At 44.7% G+C, this 21,436-nt stretch overlaps 1 protein-coding gene across 1 annotated transcript in view; it reads left to right on the forward strand.

The window, feature by feature from the left end:
• Positions 1-21,436, forward strand: part of EVC2 (EvC ciliary complex subunit 2) — a 134,263-nt gene that overhangs the window by 3,502 nt on the left and 109,325 nt on the right. The window contains exons 2-5 of the mRNA XM_077136365.1: positions 4,549-4,603; positions 8,516-8,682; positions 13,580-13,648; positions 20,928-21,114. Coding sequence (XP_076992480.1) covers positions 4,549-4,603; positions 8,516-8,682; positions 13,580-13,648; positions 20,928-21,114 — 478 coding nt within the window. The remainder of the gene's footprint in view (positions 1-4,548; positions 4,604-8,515; positions 8,683-13,579; positions 13,649-20,927; positions 21,115-21,436) is intronic.

The raw sequence follows: 21,436 nt of genomic DNA on the forward strand, positions 1-21,436 counted from the left end.
CTTAGATGTGTTTATCCTTGCCTTTTGTTAGGTTTGGGAAATTCTCAGCTATTATTTCTTTGAATATTATCTCTGCTCCTTTCTTTCTTTGTTCTCCTTTTGCAATTCTCGCAATACATTTATTGGTATACTTGATGGTGTCCCACAGGTTCATTCTTTCTTGTTCTGCTTCTCGGATTGGTTGATTTAATTGCCTTTTCTTCACATTCACTGATTCTTTCTTCTAGTAGCTCTAATCTACTGTTGAACCCTTCTAGGCAGCCCTGTTCAGTTCCTTTTCATAATCTCCATCTCTCCATTGATATTCTCTTTATGCATCTGTCATTTTCCTGATTTCCCTTGTTTCATTGTCCATGTTTTCCTTCAGCTCTTTGAGCATATTTAGGACTGTTTTAAAAAAGTTTTTGTTTAGCATATCTCAGGTCTGTCTCTTCACTGTTAGATTCTGATGCTTTTAACTGTCTCCTTTGTCTTGGCCATCACTTGCTGTTTCTTTGTATATGTTGTGACCTTTTGTTGAAACCTGGACATTTTGATATTTTGGTGTGTTATTGCTGGAATTTGGACTCCATGGCATCTGTTCCTTTAACATGTGTCCGGCTAGTGTTATGAGTGAGCTTTCCTTGAGAGCCAGGAACTAACATAAGGAAGAGGAGGAGGAAGAGGAGAGAAAGAAAACATAAAGAGTTTCCCAGCCTTTGCAGGTTCACCTGTGCAGTGCTCTCCTTAGGGCTTAGCCATACAATAAGTTTAGAGAATTGCTCTAAATCCTTTCTGTACATTCATCTTGTCTTGGATGGGCACATGTGGCCCTGGGAATTCCTCTGTTTACACAGATGCAAATGCCCCCTCTTCCCTGGGAAACAGTTTCCACATGGTCCTGGGTACTGCACTGCATATCCTCCAGCCAGCAAGCCCTTGCTCCATGCAGCCATGACTTGATTACTCTCCCACTGCATTCTGTGGGAAAGCTTTGGGATCTGCCTTCTACCCACAGGGATGGCAAGTCCATCATGCTACTACCAGACAGATTGGCCCAGATGTACATGCTCCCAGCATGTGTGTAAGGGCTGCTCTGCTCCCTCTGGAACCAGGATCCACGCTGTGAATGCAAACCTGCTTCAGGCCGAGCCTGTGGGGTATGGGTGGGGCCAGCCAGAGTGCCAGGAGCTCCTACAGCTTTTGAGTGACCTTTGCTTGATTCAGCATGTGCCTGGTTACTGTAGTCCTTCAACTGTTTTCTTGAGCTTTGAGAAAGAGGTCTCTGCCACTTCTTGCTGGTTGTTCAAAGCTTCCCTGGAAAGATGGAGTGCTGAGGCATCTTACTCTGTCACCTTGATCAGGCCTCTAGACACTAAGTTTCTCATTTTGGAGAGCATCACTATTTTTCATAAAATATGCCACATGTATTGACATATAATGAATTATTATCCTATTTCAAATGAATTAACAGACATTAAAATATTCATTTTTAATTTAACTACAGCAAATATTAATAAATATAATCTGCACAAGCCAAAGCTCTTTGGAGTCCTCAACAACTTTTAAGAGGATAAAGGGATCTGAAGACCAAAATGTTTGCTTATCACTGCTCGATAGCAAGCCCTCTCTTAGTTCCCTGCATTTGGCAATGAAAGAAACACCTTGTCTCTTTGAAAGATAAATACATATCTCAGCAACAATGCTTTCATTGTTTCATTAAGTGAATAGTATCATTTTGTTGTTAATTTATTCAAAATACCATAAACAGTAATTCTTGTGGCGCCAAGATCAATGTATTGAGGGCTTCTCAAATTAAATGAATTTACAGATCAAGGCATTAAACCTCAGCCAGCTACTATGTAACACTATCTGATACTCTGTGTACTTACTGTAGCTGTAGATGTGTGGCCTTGGAATTCTGAGTCAGGGAAACCAACTCTCAAATACTTCTTGAGAACTTGGTCAGGAGAGATGGGGGTTCCTGGGGGAGTTCCCCTCTTCCCCTTGACCTTTCGTGGCTGGAGCACCCCAGGGCTTAATGCTTGGTTCCCTTCTCTCTTCTGTCTACATTCATCTCTTGGTGATCAATCCACAGGCAAGCCCCAGATTTGGATCTCCAGCAGAGCCCTTTTCCCAAACTCCGGCATTTCTCTCCCTGCCCACTCCACCTCCCCTCTGGTGATTCACAGGCACCCTGGAATTTTGCACCAAAACAGAGTAGAGTCTAAAGCCTGTTCCTCACATTTTCTGCTTCTCCGCTAGTATCGGCTCCATCTTTCCTTTTGTTGGGCTCATACATTGTGCTCTGGGCTCTGGAAAACATCTGTTTTCACAATGTATCCAGAATCTACATAGTCTGCACCACCTTTATACAGCCTGCTTGGTCCACATTATCATCTCCTTTCTCCTGGATGATTGTAGAAGTATCCTAACTGCTTCCACCCTTGCCTGCCTTCTCTGCTCTCAATGGAGAAGCTAGAATGTTCCATCTTAAGCAGTCACATCATGCTATTTCTCAGCTCAAAGTCTGTCAGTGGCTTCCTAGCACACTCAAAGGAGAAGACAAATTCCTTAAACAACCTAAAAAGCCCTATAATATCTGGCCCCATCATCTTCTGCTTCTGCCTCCTACATTCCTTCTGACCAGGCAGCCCAGCCTCCTTACTGTTCCTTGAACACTCCAGGTGGGTCTTCTGCCTCAGGGCCTTTGCACAAGTTTGTTCTCTCTGCCTGAATCTCCTTCCCCAGATATCCAGGTGGCTCCTGCACCCTCTCTGTTGGATATTTGCTCTTTTGTCATCTTCTCAGTAAGGCCTTTCCAAGTCATCCCATTTAAAATTGTACCACCCATTACTCTCTATTCCCCTTTTTTTCCTTTTATTTCTCTCCATTGCTCTTATCTTCTGCTATACTTTTTTTTTTTAACATATTTTGTTTGTAGTTTATAGTTTCCTTAAAAGTGCTTTGAGAGTAGAATTTTCTTATGCCTTGTTTTGTGATATATCCCCAGTTTCTAAAATAGCACACACATATTGGGTGGTCAAAAATATCTATTGAAAAAATAAATGAATAAAAGTGAAGTAACAGGCTGGTAGGGAGCGGGACATATGGCTGGACATCTGGAGACATAGGTTCATTCTGGCCTCCGGCCCCCATTTACTAGCCAGGTGTGCTTGGCAGGTTCATTCGAAAGTGAATCTGTGGATGTTTACTGAGCACCTTTGATCCCTCCCTGTCAGATGTTTTCATCTTTTTGTTTTCTGTCTGAGCTGATGGTCTCCATGGGGAACAGAACACAATCAATCCTGTACTCAAAAACTGGTGAGGAGGGGGGACTTTTTAAAAGTTATTTCAGATCATTAGAATATGCAAATGTATAGAGTCCAAAATTAGAATGCAGATGTTTTACTCCCTTTGCTCAAGCAAGTGCCAGACAATGAGTTGGCTTGAATGGTGGTAATTTATTAGCTCGTGGTGTTGAGCTGGGGAGTGTCCATTTCAAGTCATCACCAGAGTGCTACTTTCTTCTGGAGGACTGGCCTCCCGGGGCTGACTGCTGGCAATCCTTGGTCCTGGGCTCTTGGATGGAAACACACATGGCTAGTTGTGTTTCCATGCAAGAGCCCAGAGCTAGCGGCTCCTGGCTTCTCCCTCTTCTTCAAGGTTTAGTGGACCTTCAGTGTCTTGCTTCCTGTGGCTTCCTTTCCTGTCTTTCTGAATTTCTTTCTGCTTGTCAAGGACTCCTGTAGTAGGATTAAGACCTGTCCTGATTGAAGTGGGCCACATCTTACCTGAAGTGGCCTTATCAAAAGGTTTTACTTGCCGTGGGTTCACACCCACGGGAACAGATTAGGTTGAAGAAGATGTGCTTTCTAGGGTACCTACAGCTCCAACCACCACAGAAGTTTACCAGGGACAGGGGTGGGTATGGGGAATGGGGAGTTAAGGCTTAATTGGGACAGAGTGTCGGGTTGGGGTGGTGGAGAATTGTGGTAATGGATGGTGGTAATGACAGGACATCATTGCAAATGCAGTTGACACCACTGAACTGTACACTTGAGGGGATTAAAATGGGGAATTTTCAGTTATATATGTGGTTTCAGAATAACAATTTCCTAAAACCCAGAGTACACAGGCAGTGAACCTTAAAGTACATTATAGACCATAGTTAATAATTTATAATTACAATAATAATGTTTTTTTGATTGTAACAAAGGTGCCACATGAATGCAAAATGTTAGCAAGAGGAAAAAACGTGTGTCTGTGTTGGCAGGGGGCATAGTTATAGGGGAACTTTGTACGTTCTGAATGATTTTTCTGTAAACAATGTAGCAAGAGGAAAAAACGTGTGTCTGTGTTGGCAGGGGGCATAGTTATAGGGGAACATTGTACGTTCTGAATGATTTTTCTGTAAACCTACCACTGCTCTAATAAAAAAAAGTTACTTTGGACTTCTGGATGAAAATGCAGCTAATCTCAATGTGAGTCATTCAGGAAAATTACTTTTATCCACTTCTTGCAAGTACATTCTTCAGTTACTGACTTTGTACCCTTTTGATCTTTTAGGGTTTGCAGTGTATGATTTGGCCTTGTGTGGAAAACTCCCACTGTAACACCACGGGTAAGTTTTACTTGTGGTCAAGTTTTCCCTACAAGAGAGTCAGAACCCCAAAGCCTTCCCACTTCCTACTTCATGCTCTAGGACCCTCTTGTCATTTCCCGACTTGGGCAAATAGGTTCTACCCTGACCTTCCAGAACTCTGGCAGTAACCTACTCCACAGGCGCTGGGACGGGGAGGGGCTTGGGTACCACAGAACAGAGGTTTGGGTGCAGGGGGTGTGTCCTAAGGATTTCCCTCTGGGGGAGTGTGATGAATGAAACACAGACTGCACCAGCCTGTTAGTTTCCTAGGGCTGCTATAAAAGATTGCTACAAATGTGGTGGTGTAACACAACACAGATTTAACCTCATACAGTCTGAAAGTCTGAAACCAGTTTCTTGGAGCTGAAGGTGTGGGGAGGGCTGGGCTCCCTCTGGAGACAGTGGGAAGACCCCCTTCCCTTGACTTTTCCAACACTGGAGTTGCTTTCCTTGCCTTCCTTGACTCTTGTCCCCTTCCTCCAACTTCAACGCCTGCAGTGAAGCATCTTCTCTCTCTGTCTCCCTGGGTGTTTTAGTTTGTTAAATGCTGCTGAAAATGCAATATACCAGAAATGATTGGCTTTTATAAAAGGGATTTATTAAGTTACAAGTTTACAGTTCTAAGGCCATAAAATGTCCAAACTAAGGCACCCAGAGAAAGGTACCTTGACTCAAGAAAGGCCAATATGGGAAGGCATGTGACTGGCGTCTGCTCGTCCTTTGGCTTCTGGTCTCAAACAGCTTTCCTAGGATGTTTTCTTTCTGTATTTCCAAAGATAGATCTCTGGCTGCGTCAGCTCTGAGCAAATGGTTCCCTCTTAAAGGACTTCAGTAATGACCTGCCTTGAATGTTGAAGACACATCTCCACAGAAACCACCTAATCAGAAGGTCCCACCCACAATTGGGTGGATCACATCTCCATGGAAACAATGTCATAAAAAATTTCCCACCCAGCAATATTGAATCAGGATTAAAGAACATGGTTTTTCTGGGGTACACAATAGTTTCAAATCTGTATCCCAGGGTTCTGTAATGGGGCCTTCTCTGTCTGGGTGAAATCCCCTCTGCCTCCCTCTTATGAGGACGCCTGTGATTGCATATAGGGCCATTGGGTGGAGAATCCAGCTACCTCTCCACCTCAAGACCCTTAAGTTAACCACATCAGCAAAGTCCTTGCTGTTGTGAATGGCAACATGTCCACAGATTCCAGGGATTTGGACACAGGCATTGGTGGGGGTCGTTTTCCAGCCTGCCACACCTGGTGAAAGAAATTCGACTCGAAGTGGCTTATGCAAACAGGAATTTATTGGCCCATGTGATTGAAACATGTGGGGCCCAGGGATTGCCAGTCTGGGAGCTCAGTGCTCTTAGGGTTCTGCCTTCCTCTCTCCGTCTCTATGGGCATGTTCCTTCCATAGCCCTGGTGGTCCCAGACCCAGTGCTTGCAGAGCAGAAGAAACCCTGGTAAATGTTCCAGGGGAGACCCATGGGCTCAGCTTGGGTCTGAAGTGGGTCCCTGAGCCATCACTGTGGACAGGAGGTGGGGAGTTCCCCAGCTTTGCAGTTCTTTAGCACACGTCTGGAAGTCTCTTCCTTGGGACTCTGCTGATGATCACCTCTCCCAGGAAGCCCTCCCAGAAGTCCTTCCCAGTGACCTCACTCTGAGTTCTGAGCCCAGTCCTGACATCCTGGGGGCTGCGGTGGATGGAACTCTGGGGCCTGAGCACGAGTCTTACCAGGTAGAGGCTGAGTCCTCCTGTGCAGGAACAATCCAGGTAGTCATTTTTGGTTTGCTCAGCCCAGGTTCTAATGACACCTTCCTCAAGGGTCCTGTCTTATACCGGGGATCAACATGTTTCATTTCCTGTGCATTTTGCTGCTCTCCTTCATTTTACATTTTACAAATTGTTTTCATTTTAGTAAGCCAGGCCTGTTTGACATGAGGTGATATCCCTGGAATCACAGGGCCATTTTATTCATTGATTAAGCAAACTTCTTGGTCAAAGGGAGTACAACGGATGTACAGCTGTGATTGCAGTGAGAGTCGGGATGGGTAAGTGAGGCCACTGGGTGGGACTTCCGGGAGGGCTTCCTGGAAGAGGCGATCCTCAGCAGAGTCCCGAGACCAGTGGTGGTCAGCTAACTTATGGAGCCTTCCAGATTGTGCTGAAGAACTGCGCAGGTGGGGTATAAATAAAGCACACCAGTCTGTGACAACAGGGGGTTCAACTGAGTGGCAGTGCGGCAGGAAACGAAAGAGAGGAACTTCCTAGTTGAGTTCCTGCGTCTCTATCTATGGGCAGCAACAGCTCCTGCCCTCCTTTGAGTGTTCATCAGAGCCTGGTGGCTGGTCCTTCAGAGAAGCATGGCGAGCCAGTGGGGTATGAAAGGGTGCTCCAGAGATGAGGCCTGGTGTGACCTTGAAAAAAAAGTTTTATGTCCAGGAAGTCTGCCAGGCACACATCTCTTAGCCCAGGGGGCTGGGCCGGGGGCTGGGGGTGGGTGTCCAGGCTCACTTGCCCCCATATGATTTATTCTACTACTCCTGACCCTCTGAATCAACGGCTGCCATGGGCAGGTGCCCAGTTCTTTCCATGGTGAAGGTGGATAGTCTCAACTTCCTGATGCTCTGTTTCCCCACGTGAGTAGTTCTGAAACTGAGGTCTTTATTCCATTCCAACTCTGAATTAAATCAGCCACAGGTCCTATTCAAGGAAAAGAAGATGTTAATTTTATTTATGACCCAGTTTCGCATCTTTTTACAATTTTTATCTTTTTTCCATTACATATATTTTGAAGTTTTAAAGAGATTTCAAAAATACTTCTAAACCCAGCATCAGTGTCCGATAGATGATCTTGCTACCTCAATGTACTAAGTATGGAAGACTGAAAAATAACTTCATTTGCAGTTAAAGTGTTGTTTATTTTTGGAAATAAGATGACTTTTGAAAGGCAAAACTCTACAGTCTAGATCATTTCAAAAAGATAGATTTCTAACTTGTAACATTTATTGCTTCATATACGTTCACATCAGTTCTCGTTTACTGTTATCCATCCATCTGAGTGATATTCTAACCACATTCACAGATGAGGGGAAACTGAGGCTCTGGGAACCCAGCTTACCTGTCCAGGGTTGCCCAGCCAATCAGGAACAAAGCCAGGTCCACTCAGGAGGACCCCTGACTCCCTAAGCAGTACTATTTAAGGAACATTACTGCGCTGCACAGTATTAGTGAATTTTGAAAGAATATTCACATAGAGAAAATTCTAGAAGGAGTCATTTCATACTGGATGGCCCAGCAGGCATTTGCATCTGGCCATGTGTGATCATCCATATAATAGCCATCAATTGTGTTCACTGGGGCTTACACTGTAGTAGACAGGGACTCAGAGGGACCCAGCAAGTTAAGACTTGCCCTTCTCCCCACTTTAGAGTTAGGAAAAATGGGGCACAGAGTGGTCAGATGCCCAGGGACTTACCTAAGGACTCAGAGTTGATGAGTGGCAGAGCCGGGATTTGGACCCAGAGCTGTCTGTTGCCTGTGTGTGAGAGAGTCTCCTGGAGCACCCCCCTTTCCTAGTGGTTCTGATTCAGTAGGTTTGGAGTGAGGCCCAGGAATGTGCATTTTAAAAACACACAGTCCTGGTAAGGGGACCACACTGGAGAAACACTCTTCTCAATTTTTTAGCCTCCCAGTGAACATGTCTCATTTTCCTGGCAAAGAGACAATATGACATTTATTCGTTCATTCATTTGTTCACTTATTAATTTGTTCTGCCAGCATTTTCCAGGCGCTTTCCACATACCAAGTAGTCTGTCTCCAGGATATAAATGCTGCATCACACAGCCTTTCTGCATCGTATAATACCTACTCATTGTTGGTTTGCAGTGGAAACAGCCTTTGGAATGAAATTCCACAAGGAAGATGAAGTCTTTAACCTGCTCCCAAGTTCTGCAGCCTCAGGTGGTCCATGGACACATTCCATATTTGCTTTTGTGCCCTCATGGCCCAGAAAGATCTTATTTAAAAGAGAGTCTTCTCTAACACATCACCTGGTAAGTCACTGGTGCGATACTTTGACAAAAACATCAGAAACTGGAAAGAAACCAATTTTGAGCCAACTGCGTATAAAATGCCATCAGCCTTTGTTCCTCAAAAAGCATATACCTTTTCTTTCACTAAATGTGGTCGTCATTTGGGAGAAAATCCATTTTCTAAAAATCTTTCCAAAGTGCTATTTCTTCTATACGACATAGAGTATTTGGATAATAGAATCTAAGCATTTGGCTGTTGCATTGATGGTTTTAAAGCAGGGCTTGGGTTTCTGCTTTAACCAGACCAATTCCACTCCCAGCTGTTATAACAACAGATGCTGCTAGAAGAAATGAAGTTGTGAGGGCTGCCAGCTGTTATAACAACAGATGCTGCTAGAAGAAATGAAGTTGTGAGGGCTGCAGCTAGGAGAATGAATCTGAGGATAGTCTATTGAGTGAGATGTCAGAAACAAAAAGACGAATATTATCATGCCTTACTCAAATGGACTAATTATATTGTACAAACTTAGAGAACTGAAGTTGCGAGCATGGGGTATCACGTTGGAGCCTATTGTAAAGGTCCTAGATAGTACGCTCTTACAGCAGGAACATCTGTTCAGGAATTGTAACTGTTATTTCCAAATTCTGAGATTCTGAGCTATTTGTGTATAACCTGGTCGTGCCCAGAAACTTCAGGTATTTATGTGACACTGAGACTCAGAATTAGAGCACCGAAGCTATGATAGTCAGCATTATCCCGTACAACAACTGTTAAAAAAAAGTTGAAGAAGTGATCAGACACTAGAGACATGAATGAAGCTGGTCTGAATAGGACTAAGGTAAATCAGAATACAGGGTAAAGGATGGTATGGTCCATATTTTAAAACTTCAAACTTCTGTGTGAGATCATAGGGAAAGATGCTTATTTGGTACAAAATTTTTATTTTGGGTAGCACATTATCTAATTTAACTTGTATGGTCAGTTTATTTGAACACTATAATTACATGGAATCTTGAATAGGGTGTGATATCTTGTTGGTTTGTACAGGTTAGTGTGATGCTCCGATATATCCCAGAGTAATCTGGGCACAGAATAGAAAAGTATTTGCAAAGTCCCATTGGGGGCCTGGGGAGAAAGGAGGAAAGATTCAACTTCCCCATCTGTGGAATTCCTGATATTCTCTCAAACAGTGGAGACTACCAATTCAGTAGGCTGAGCTCTCGATTTTGGGGTTCACCTCTATGAAACTTATTCCTGCAAAGGAGAAACTAAGCCTAATGATAATTATGCCTAAGAATCACCCCCAAAGAACCCCTTTTATTGCTCAGATGTGGCCTCTCTCTAAGCCAACTTGACAGGTGAATCACTGCCCTTCCCCCCTGCATGGGACATGACTCCCAGGGGTATAAATCTCCCCTGGCAACATGAGACAGGAATCCTGGGATGAGCTGGGACCTAGCATCAAGGGATTGAGAAAGTCATCTTGACCAAAAGAGGGAAGAGGGAAATGAGACAAAATAAAGTTTCAGTGGCTGAGAGATTTCAAACAGAGTTGAGAGGTTATCCTGGAGGTTATTCTTATGCATTATATAGATATATAATAATCTTTTTAGTTTATGGTATATTGGAGTGGGTGGAGGGAAGTACTTGAAACTGTTGAGCTGTGTTCCAGCAGCCTTGATTCTTGAAGATTGTATAATGATACAGCTTTTACAGTGTGACTGTGTGATTATGAAAACCTTGTGTCTGGTGCACTTTTTATCTAGAGTATGGGCAGATGAGTAAAAAAATAAGGAAAAATAAATAAATAATAGGGGCGATAAAGGTTTAAAAAATTGGGAGATTGAAATACTAGTGGTCAATGAGAGGGAGGGTACAGGTTATGGGATGTATGAGTTTTTTCTTTGTATTTCTTTTTCTTGAGTGATGAAATGTTCTAAATGATCATGGTAAAGAATGCAAAACTATGCGACATTGTGAGCCATTGCATACTACGGATGGACTCTATGTGTGTGAAGATTTCTCAGTAAAAATACTTAAAAAGACAGATGCTACTGATAATAGCAGTGAATGTGTAATAAATATTTATTACATGCCAGGCATTAGACTTAACACCTTGTAGGCATAATCTTATGTGAGTCCTATTACACGTTTTTTTTAACCAGGTACTACCTTTTTTTTTTTGTAACATTTTTTATTGTGAAATCAACATATGTACAAAGAAGTCATAAATGTCAAAGTACATTTAAACAAGTAGTTATAGGGCAGTGCAACAGTGACTCAGTGACAGAATTCTCACCTGCCGTGCCGGAGACCTGGGTTCAATTCCTAGAGCCTGCCCAGGCAAAAAAAAAAAAAAAAAAAAAAGTTGCCATCATACAACAAGTCATTATAGAACAAATTTCAAAGTATGGTATAGGTTGCAGTTTCACAATTTCAGGATTTTCCTTATAGCTGCTCTGAGATACTGGAGTCTGAAAAGAAGTATCATTATAATGATTTGGTAGTCATACTCATTTGTTGAATCCTGTCTTCTCTGTTGCAACTCCCCCTTCTCCTTTAATCCTTCTCTCAATCTTTATGGCTGTTTGGGCGATGACTATTCTAACTTCTTCATGTTGAAAAGGGGCGGCAACACTGTGGGGTTGAGGGGTGCAATTGGTTGATGTTCTTGGAGGTACCGATAACTCTGAGTTTCAGGGCTTCTCTGGCCTAGGAACCACCTGGAGATTTTAGGTTTCTGAAAAAGAAATTTGGTGTATAAAACCTTTATAGAATCTCAGATAGAGTCCTGGATATTCTTTAGGGTTTACAGGAATACTGTTGGCTGTGGTTTGGCATACCATGGCGATTAGCAATATCTAGCTGAAGTTTGTGTAAGAGGAGCCTCCAGAATAGCCTCTCAACTCTGAGATCTCTCAACCACTGGCACCTTATTTTGTTACATTTCTTTCCCCGCTTTTGGTCAGGTAGGCATTGTTGATTCCATAGTGCCAAGGCCAGGCTCATCCCTGGGAGTCATGTCTCATGTTGCCAGGGAGACTTATATCCCTAGACATCATGTCCCACATGGTGGGGAGGGTAATGATTTCCCCTGAAGAGTTGGGCTGAGGGTGTGGGGGTGGAGAGAGAAGGAGAGATCAGTTCTGAGCAACAAAAGAGGCTTCCTGGGAGCAACTCTTAAGCAAAATTATAGATAGGCTTAGCTTCTCCATCATAAACAGGTATACTTTTTACAGATAGGAAATGAGCATTAGAGAGATTAAGAAACTTGGTTATGGTCCCATAGATAGATATAGCAGAACCAAGATGTGAAGCCAGGACGTGCTGTGAACCACCGCTCCCTGCTTCTTCTGTTCAATGTGTGGTTTTGTGCATTGAGCTCCAACGTAGAACTGTCTTTCCACATAAGGATTCATGACCTAAATCACAGTAGGGCCTGCTGAGCTCAGCTACCTGGCTGGGGCAGGCAGGAACCCTTTTGGGTCCCCGACTAAGCAGTTGTCATTGCTCTTTCTGCTGCTCTTTAATAAGAGGCAACTCTCAAGGCAGTTCCACTCCCTCACCCCTGTCCTGTGTGTATTTGATAAGCCTCAGCCAGACCTTTCTGCTTACAGAATGTGCGTGAGGACCGGGAGAATAGAAAGCCTGTTCTCGGCTTTCAGGCTCTGGCAAGGAGTCAGGAAGGAGCCTTCACATGGTATGATGAGGCTTTGGGGTGGTGTGGAGAAGAGAAGTTCAGCCAGGAGTTGAGGCTGTTGCCTTGCATTCCTAGGGAAATTGCTTCCCCTCTATGGCTCTTTGCTCGTGTCTCTACCATAAGGGGGTCATGCTCTGGAGAGTCTGAGCACTGCTGAGGGATTTCCACAGGCCTGGGCACAGTCCCAGCCTCCTCCTGTGGGCGGGTGAGTTCATTTCTGCACCTTTGCTTCCTCGCCTATAAAGTGGAAGAAATAGAATGAATGCATGCTGCATGGTGGGTGTAGGACGCCAATTGTGAATATCACCGCGAGCCGCCATTGGCCACAATTCCTAGGGCTGCAGTGTCACCCGTGGGCTGGGCAGAGAGGACGGAGCACCAGGGAGAGCTTCCCTATGGCAACTGGGTCCCCGAGGGCAGCCTGTGTGTGTAGGGCAGGCGGAAATGAACACATGGGGCATGGCTGTGAGCAGAATTGCAGGCTGGCCATCCAGGAACCCAGGAGGCTGGCGTCTGCTGGGCGAGCCCTGGCTGTCCATGGGGGCCACTGGAGGGCTGGGCAGGGGTATTCTGGGTGCTTTCTCAGCTCCCGGCCCCAGCACATGGCTCTGCTGGGCCCTTTTTCACTATTGGTGTGTGCGCATCAGCTGCAAGGCACTCCAGACAGCTTAACCTTGATTTCTCACCCTCTGCTCACTAAAGTTCCAGCCCTGGTTTGTGGAGTCCCTGTGACACTTGTCCTTTAGGCCTTCCCAGATCAGGGCTAATCCACTGTGTAACCACACACCCACGTTCTTTCCTCATAGGCTTTAACTTCCCACCCTTCAATACACCTTTTTAATTTTTATTAGAAAACTGTAGATTTACAGAAAAATAATGCAGAAAGCACAGAGTTCCCAGATATCCACTTTCCATTATTAGCATTGTGCATTTCTGTACCTTTGATACAATTGATGAGATGATATGATTGAAATTGTACTATTATCTCGTCCATCATTTACACGAGCGTTTGCCATGTGTCGTGCAGTTCTATGGTTGGGTGTGCCTGTGCTTTAAATTTTTATTCTAATAACATATAATTAAAACAATTACTAGACTAGCAAGAAGTAAATCCTCCATCCCCTTTTAAAAGTTTTGTCGTGCCTTGCTTTTATTAGTTATGTGTATCATGAAATGTTTTATGTTTTCTAACAGCTCCTATATATTCTTTTTTGTAGCGTGAAGTCATTTCGAGAGAAATTCAAGGAGATTCTGAGAATGGAGTAGTTTTTCAGAAATGTGCAGTGGTAAGTTTCCATAGATGGCTGAGACTTGAAGACAAAATAATTGGGATTTGCTGAAATCATGACCGTAGGTGTATCCAATGATGGGTTTGACTCCTGGCACTGGTAACTGGTGGCTGCTATGATGTTGACAAAATCACATTTAAGAACTGGCACCTCATGGGGTCACCTATCTGTGCCCAGATTCCTGAGCAGTGAGCTCACCAGTGAGGGACCTGACCTTTTATGTGGCGGTACCAGACTGAGATGTCTTTTCTAACAGTTGAATTATTGTAAGTAAAAATCTGCTGTAAACATTTAAATTTTAGCCTCTTTTAGATTATAAATATTTAAGAGATTTGAACTTCTAGTCTAAAATTCTTTTAGACTATAAATATCAACTGGGTGCTTGTAAAAACGTGTTTAATGTCTCTTGGGGCGTTTGATCTTTGATCTTTGATCAGCAAGAGCTGACCCCCTGAGATGGCGCGTCATGTTGTCCTGAGCTTATGTCCTGGGTTAGGGGTCTGGTCCTCGTACCTGCATCTGTCTGAGGTGACTGGGGTGGCCACTTGGGGTCCAGGGTCATCTCAGACCCAGTTCTTTCCCTACAAACTGTGCCATCTGCTGTGGGGAAAAGCCGGTGACCGTGGGGCCACCCGAGAGTAGGATTGGGAAGGCTGCCTGGAGGAAGTGACCCTTGAACTGGGCTGTTAGGAAGGACAGAGGGAGTTGGTCTAGAAAGATCTCTGTGGGGGCTTGAGGGGTTGTGGGTATGAGGCCCTGGTATCAGCATCGTGAGGGGGGCCCAGGTGAGAAGGAATCCGGCCCATGGTGGGGCTGACCTTGGAGGGTGGAAAGAGGCCTGAGCAGTGCCCAGGCCCTCCATGGGAGGGTGGAAGGTGCCCAGGAGGCCTCTGGCAGAGCTTCCCCTGGGTTTAGGACCCACAGGCCCACCATGGCTGTGGGTAAGAGCTCTGTGCACTCAAGGTTGGGCCCATTTGGCCAAATGCTCAGGTACTGAAGGTAACAGGACCCCCAGGGTCTTCCAGCATCCTCTCCTTCCTCGGGGAGAAACGCCAATGCAGAGATCCTAATGCTTCCACCCCAAGCCCTGGGAAGAGTCCTTGGGAGTGGGAGACATGCCTGTGCTTTGGAGGTGAAAGAGCCTCCCAAGAGTCTGCCATTCCAGGGGTATCTGGGCATTGTGGGGTGCACAGGCCCCGTGGGCAGCAGTGCATGATGGAGACGGTGGAAGCCCCCTGCTAGGCCTCGAGGGCAGTCTAAGGCAGACAAGCAGGGGAAAAATGAAGCAGGAAAGCCTCTGGCTCGCTAAGCAAATATTAGTGCTTTATGTAATGAAAGTAATTCGTTGAACTTTAGAAAAATATATGTGGATAAAGAAAAATAGGGCCCCCTGCCTCAAATCATTTTTATAAAATCTCAGCTTTATTGTGAAAATTGTGCTTTTTGAGATGAATGTCAGGCTTTCCAAAAATGCCAGGATTATCTCCAGAAAAGGTAGAAGTGCTATTTCTGAGAATGGTTAAGATATAATCAGGGAATGAGAAATAATGCTCACTTCTATTTTGGGCCCTTACTCAACTTCCCTTGAGTTTTTATCATTTTCTCACAGGAGTTTGAAGGCTTTGCCCCATTGTCTTGTCTTCCAGGATTACTGCTGAGAAGTCCAATATCATTTTTTTTTGCTGTTTGTTTGTTTTTTATTGGAGAAGTTGTAGGTTTACAAGAAGATCATGCAGAAAATACAGAGTTCCCATATATCTGCCCCTCTTATTATCGTTTTGCATTTGTGTAGTACCTTCATTGCAATTGATGAGCAAATATTATTATAATTTTACTATTGATTATGCCCATGGCTTGTTAGGGTTCACTGTTTGTGTTGCACAGTCCTATGGTTGATTTAGTTTTGTGAAAAAATTGTATTCTGGCAACATATGGACTGTCTCAAATTTCTCCTTTTAACTGCAAATATAGCACTCAGTTGTGTTAATTACTTTCACAATGCTGCCATGTTACCATCACCATGCATACCAAAACTTTTCTAGTTCGTTAGAGGGTTTTTTTCCCTCTGTCTTTGAAAGCTTTCTCATTGCCTCATCATTGTTTTTAAATTCTCAGTGACAAACCTGGGGTTTTTCTCCATCACTTCTGTTGGGTTCTCAGAGGGCCCTTTCACGCTGGGGGCCCAGGCCCTCTGATTCTGGGAAGTTTTCTTATAGCAGTGATAGCTAACACTTACGTACTGCCTGGAAGGTGCTGGCATTCACTGAAATACTGGCCCTATTTTGTCATTTAGCCCCTAGAAACCCGTAATCAGTCTTATAATTCAGTCTGTCACAGGAGCCACAGGGGGGACCTGGGTTTATCAGTTTCTATGGCTGCCAGAGGAGATACCAACAAACTGGTATTAGGGTCACTTCAAACAACAGAAATCTAAGTAAGTGTTGGCAGGGCAGGCGCCCAAGGGGTGCTGGGTGGAGCTCTGTCTCCCCACTTCGTGGCATCTACTTGTAGCCGGCAGTCCTTGGGGTGCCTCGGCTCGTGGCCACCTCCCTCCAGCCTCTGTCCCAGCTTCATGAGGGATCTGGTCTCCGGGTCTCTCCTCCGCTCTTTCAAGGTCATCAAGACCGAGTTTCAGGCCCACCCTAATTCAGTATGCCTTCATCTTAACTTGAAGACATCGGCAAAGACAGTGTTGGGGATAGTGTTAGTTTAAAGCTATTGTGTACCCCAGGAAAGGCCATGCTCTTTCACCCCATTCTGCAGATGTGGATGTTTTGTGGGTGGGGCCTTTTGGGTAGGTTACTACAATTTGAGATGTGACCCACCTTGAAAGGTCTTAATCCTTTTACTGGAGTCTTTTATGAGAGGTTAAAGGACAGAAAAAGCTGAGAGAGAAAAGCCCCAAAGAAGGTAAGAGAGAACCCGCAGGGCACAGAGAGAAAGCCACTGGAACCAAAAGCTGGAAGCAATGAAACCCAGGAGCAAAGGACCGGCAGATGCTGGCCATGAGACTTCCATGTGACGGAGGAACCCTGGCTGCCAGCAGCCTGTCGTCAGAGTCCAGGTATCATCCTGTTGATGCCTTAAGTTTTACATGTTCATGGGCTAAGAACTGCAAACGGTAAGTTAATAAATCCCCATCGTAAAAGCCAATCCATTTCTGGCATGTTGCATCTGGCAGCCCACTGAAACAGAGATTGATCTGTGCCCTGCACAAAAGGCATGCTCAAGTCTTAACCCCCAGCCCTGTGGTCTGAACCCGTTTGTAAATAGGACCTTCAAAGATGCCAGTAGTTAAGATGTAGAGTCATTTGTGAATAGAATCTTCAGAGATCCTATTTAGATGGGACTAAATTGATCATTCATCCATATGAATGGATTCTTTCAAAGCAAAGGCAAATGGGCAAAGAAGTAGAAGCCAGAAGGAGGAAAGCCAGAGAGAGAAGGACAGAGAGCTCGGTTTGTGATAGAGGACTGCCAGCACCAGAATGCTACTGACTTTGGAGAAAGCATGCCCCTGATGGCACCTCAGTTTTGGGCTTCTACCCTCCCAAACTGTGTGCCAATAAATTCCTATTGTGTAAGCTGACCAATGTGTGATATTTGTCACAGCAACCCTGGCAAACCAAGATGAATCCTATTTTAGTTTCCTATGCTTCCCAAAGCAAAGTCCGTGAAATAGTTCAGCTGAAATGATTAGAGTCCAGGAAAGTGTCCGAATCAAGTCATCATCAAGGGATGATTCTTTCCAAAAGACTGGCTGCCAGCGATCCTCATCTCCTCAGCCACATGGCAAGGCACATTGCAGCATCTGCTGGTCTCTCCCGTCTCTTCTGGGTTTGGTTGCTTTCACCTTCCTGCTTCTGTGATTTCTCTCTTACTCTTTCTGTATTCATTCTGTTTTTAAAGGACTCCAGTAAGAGGAGCAAGACCCACTCTCATTGAGGTGGGTCATGCCTTAACTGAAGTAACCTCATCAAATGGTCCTACTTATGATGGGGTCATGTCCAAAGGAATGGATTAGATTTAAGGGCTTATTTTTCTGGGATACATACAACTTAACCACCACAGGTGCTATTTCCAAGTAAGGTCACTGTCACACATACTGAAGAATTTAGCATGGCTTTTGGGGGGACACAGTTCACCCCATGGCACCTGTTGAGGGCTTACCACTGTTAGCCTAGTCCCTTGCCTTAGACCTAATTCAAGTATCCCTTGATTAGCCATTAGAAGGGCTTTTATTTCATAGGCTACTATGAAAACTAAGTTGAGTTTTACGTCTTGTTAATCAAGTAGCAAGCTGCTGATAAAGATTTGCACACTTGCCCAGCCTGGACGTTGTGTGTTCAGCTTGTCTGACCCTCATGTCCTCAGGTTGAAGAGCAGGCCTATAACTTGTGTGGGGATCAAGGCCCACTCGGTTCAGATGCTGAACCATCAACCAAACTGCTTTCTCCAGAAAGGGCTGCTCCTGACAGCTCTGTGCTTTTGAGATTGCTTGACTGACCAATTGATTGATTTTCATGTATGTGGAGCTGGTTTCTTGGGTTTAGAATGGAGGGAATAAACCCAGGCATTATGTTTTAGTTTGCTAAATGCTGCCAGAATGTGATTTACCAGACATGAAACAGTTTTTAAAAAAGGAATTTATTAATTAAATTACATGTTTACAGCTAAGACCATAAAAATGTCCAAACTAAGGCATCCAGAGAAAGATACCTTGACTCAAGAAAGGCCAATGTCTGTCATGTGGGAAGGCACACCTGCTGGTCCTTGTTTCTGTTTCCTTTGCTTCCAGCTTCTCATGCCAGTGGCTTCCTCTCTAAGCATCTGTGGACCTTCACATAGCTTGTCCGGGACACAGCTCTGGGTTCTGGCTTGCTTAGCTTCTCTTGGAAAGACACACGGCTCTGCATACCCAAACATCCATGTCTAGGTGTCTAGGTGTCTGCTCTCTCTGTGGCACTTCAGACATCTCCAAACATCTGCATTTCTGTTGACTCTGAAGCAACTGTGTCTCCTGGGGCTTCTGCATTTCCAAACGTCTGCATCTGCATCTGCCTCTGAGGATTCTCCAAAATGTTTCTCCTTTTAAAGGACTTTAGTTAACCAATAAAGACCCACCTTGAAGAGGTGGAGTCACATCTCCATCTAATCAGTAGGCCACAACCACAATTAGGGGTGTCACATCTCCATGGAAGTAATCTAAACAAAAGGTCATTGCCACAACTGAGAGGGTCAGTAACCATGGGAACAATCTAATCAAAGATTTCCACCCTAAATAATAGGTCTGGCCCCACAAGATTGGATCAGGATTAAAACATAGCTTTTAGGGGTACGTAATAGTTTCAAACTGGCACTCATTTTATTCTAAGACTAAGTCATAGTATTTAAATCAGAGAAATCCCAGTTTTTCAGGGTTTGAGAGTGTGGCTCAGGAATACCTATTGATGAAGAGCAAACCTTTCATTCATTCAGCATTTTTTTCAACCCTGTGAGGGAGTGGATCAAAACCTGCATAATTATGCTTCGTAAAGGTGGAAAGTATGTCTGACTTGTCTAAAATCCCCAGCACTTTGTGCCTTACCTGCCTTAGGGAAAGGTTCCAGGAAATATTTTAGAATGACTGAAGGGTCACGTTGCCTGAGTCCTAGGACCTAGGAGGCATTCGGTGTATTAAAATTCACGCGTGCTGATGAATGCAAGTGAGTTCGGCCTTGGACGGGTTGGCACTTTCCTGTAAGGCATTTAGAGGCCATGGGAATCATGCATGTGCTTTGTGGGTGATTTAATATGAAAGCGAGAGTTGTATCTGAAAACAAGAAGCAGTATAGTGGGTTATTGATCATTTCCCAACCCCTACAGTCCAGTTCAGCCTAGTCCATTTCTAGAGAACTCCAGAAGGCACTGGGTCCAGTTGTTGGGGTCACAGGCTGCTCATCACCCCCAGACACTTGGGTTGGTGTGAGAACCAAACATGAGGCTTTGAAGTCCTGGCCACAAGGATTGTTTTGGGGGGTGCAGTGTGCCTTAGATGCATTTCACAGGACAGGTGGGAATCACTCAGGTGATAGGGGGGGTATTGGGGTACATTTGCATATATAGCAACTCACTTTTGGTACTCCGTGTCCCTCCATTTTCTTTCACCATTGGAGTGCTACATTTATGGCCTATTCCACACGTATTTTCCTAAATTCTGTTGACTCCTAGAAGAAGCATCAAGGAGTGGGTGGACTTTATAAATTTTATCAATGCTTCTTTCGTCAAATTCACTTTCAGTTAATGGAATTTGAGCCCCATACTCATTTGCAGCCTCCTGAAACAACCTCTGTATAATGTTCTTTTTTTGCATTTTAAAATATTTTGATTTAATTATATTTATTTAATTTTGATAGATGGTAATTCTCATGACTACATTTAAAAGTAAAAAGACCCTTTGTCCTATCCAAGGTCGCCAGCTACCTAGTTGCCCTCCCTGGCAGCAATCAGTGTTATCGTTTCTTTATGGCCTTCTAAAGGTGTTTTCTGCCGCATGGATGCCATCGGGAGGGTTTGCGTGTGTGCGTGTACAGACATGCACACTTACATAGACTTCCTTCCCTTCTTTACAGAGACAGTAAGGTACTGTGTATGCAGTTCTGCAACAGTGATTTCTACTTATTAATCCCTCATTTCATAGCCTACATTCTTCCTTGCCTCTTCTATACCTCTCACCTCTGTTTCAGCAGAGTTGGGGGGAAGGGGAAGCAGGGGCTGTTGAAGATAAGGTGAGGCAAAGTTGCAGAGGCTGAGCGTGAGCCCAGCTGCTTGGGCTGCTGGATGGCTTCCAACAACAAGGACATTCAGGAAAGCTGCTGAGCAGGACCTCGATGGGTGAGGCCGGTTCAGCTGGTCCTGGAAATCGAATTGTGAACAGAGTCCCTAGGCTGCGGTTCTGGGGCCAGGGTTGGGCTGGAGCTTCCAAATAACTAGGTAAGAAAGACCTGTTGTTCGCTTTCCAGTAATACGGTTGTCAGCATCTTCCCATCCTGGCTGCAGGAGTGATTTCCTTGCGTTTCTTTGCAACCGTCTCTAAGCAACAGCTGGGTGAGCTTGGCCAGAACTCTCCTGGGGCCTTTGAAATCAGATGGAGCCTGATAAATTGTGAGAACCTTTGTGAGTCTGTAACCTTCTCTTCCTTTGAAAGGCAGCATGTGCCCAAATGGGGCCTGGGCATCATCTTAGGAAGCTGAGCTTGTCAGTGAGCACACCTCCACATCATTACCTCCTGTCCTAGGTGTCCGGGCAGAGTGGACGGCAGACGGCACAGGTGTGGCTGCTCGTCAGCAACCCCAGGTCACCCCTGGCAGCCAACCTCTCCGACCTGCTCTTGCTGGACAACGTCACCGGCCTCGCCGTTAGGGAGTCGATTGGAAATAAGACCTTGGGAGGATTCCAGGCTTTCCGGAAGAAGTTTCTGCAGGGTAAGATTGGACTGTACCCCACGTAGGGGATGGCAAACGATGAAAAAGCTGATGCATACAGAGCACGCAGCGTGTGTCAAACAGATTCTTCTGTGCTTTCCCTGTGCTCCCTTAATTAACCCTCACAAGAGCTTTTCTTTTGGGGAAGGCTCACCACCCAACAACTGCAGCCATAAAGCAGAAGGCATCAACTTACCTTAGAGGAGATCGGATTTGGGGGAAGAGGATTAAAAAATAATACATATATTTAGTGTCTATAGATACACTTGTTTAACTTATTATGAAAAGGTGCAAAAGTACACAGAGAGTTTCCAGTATCCCC

Source organism: Tamandua tetradactyla, chromosome 19 (genome assembly GCF_023851605.1).
Source record: "Tamandua tetradactyla isolate mTamTet1 chromosome 19, mTamTet1.pri, whole genome shotgun sequence".
NCBI lineage: Eukaryota > Metazoa > Chordata > Mammalia > Pilosa > Myrmecophagidae > Tamandua > Tamandua tetradactyla.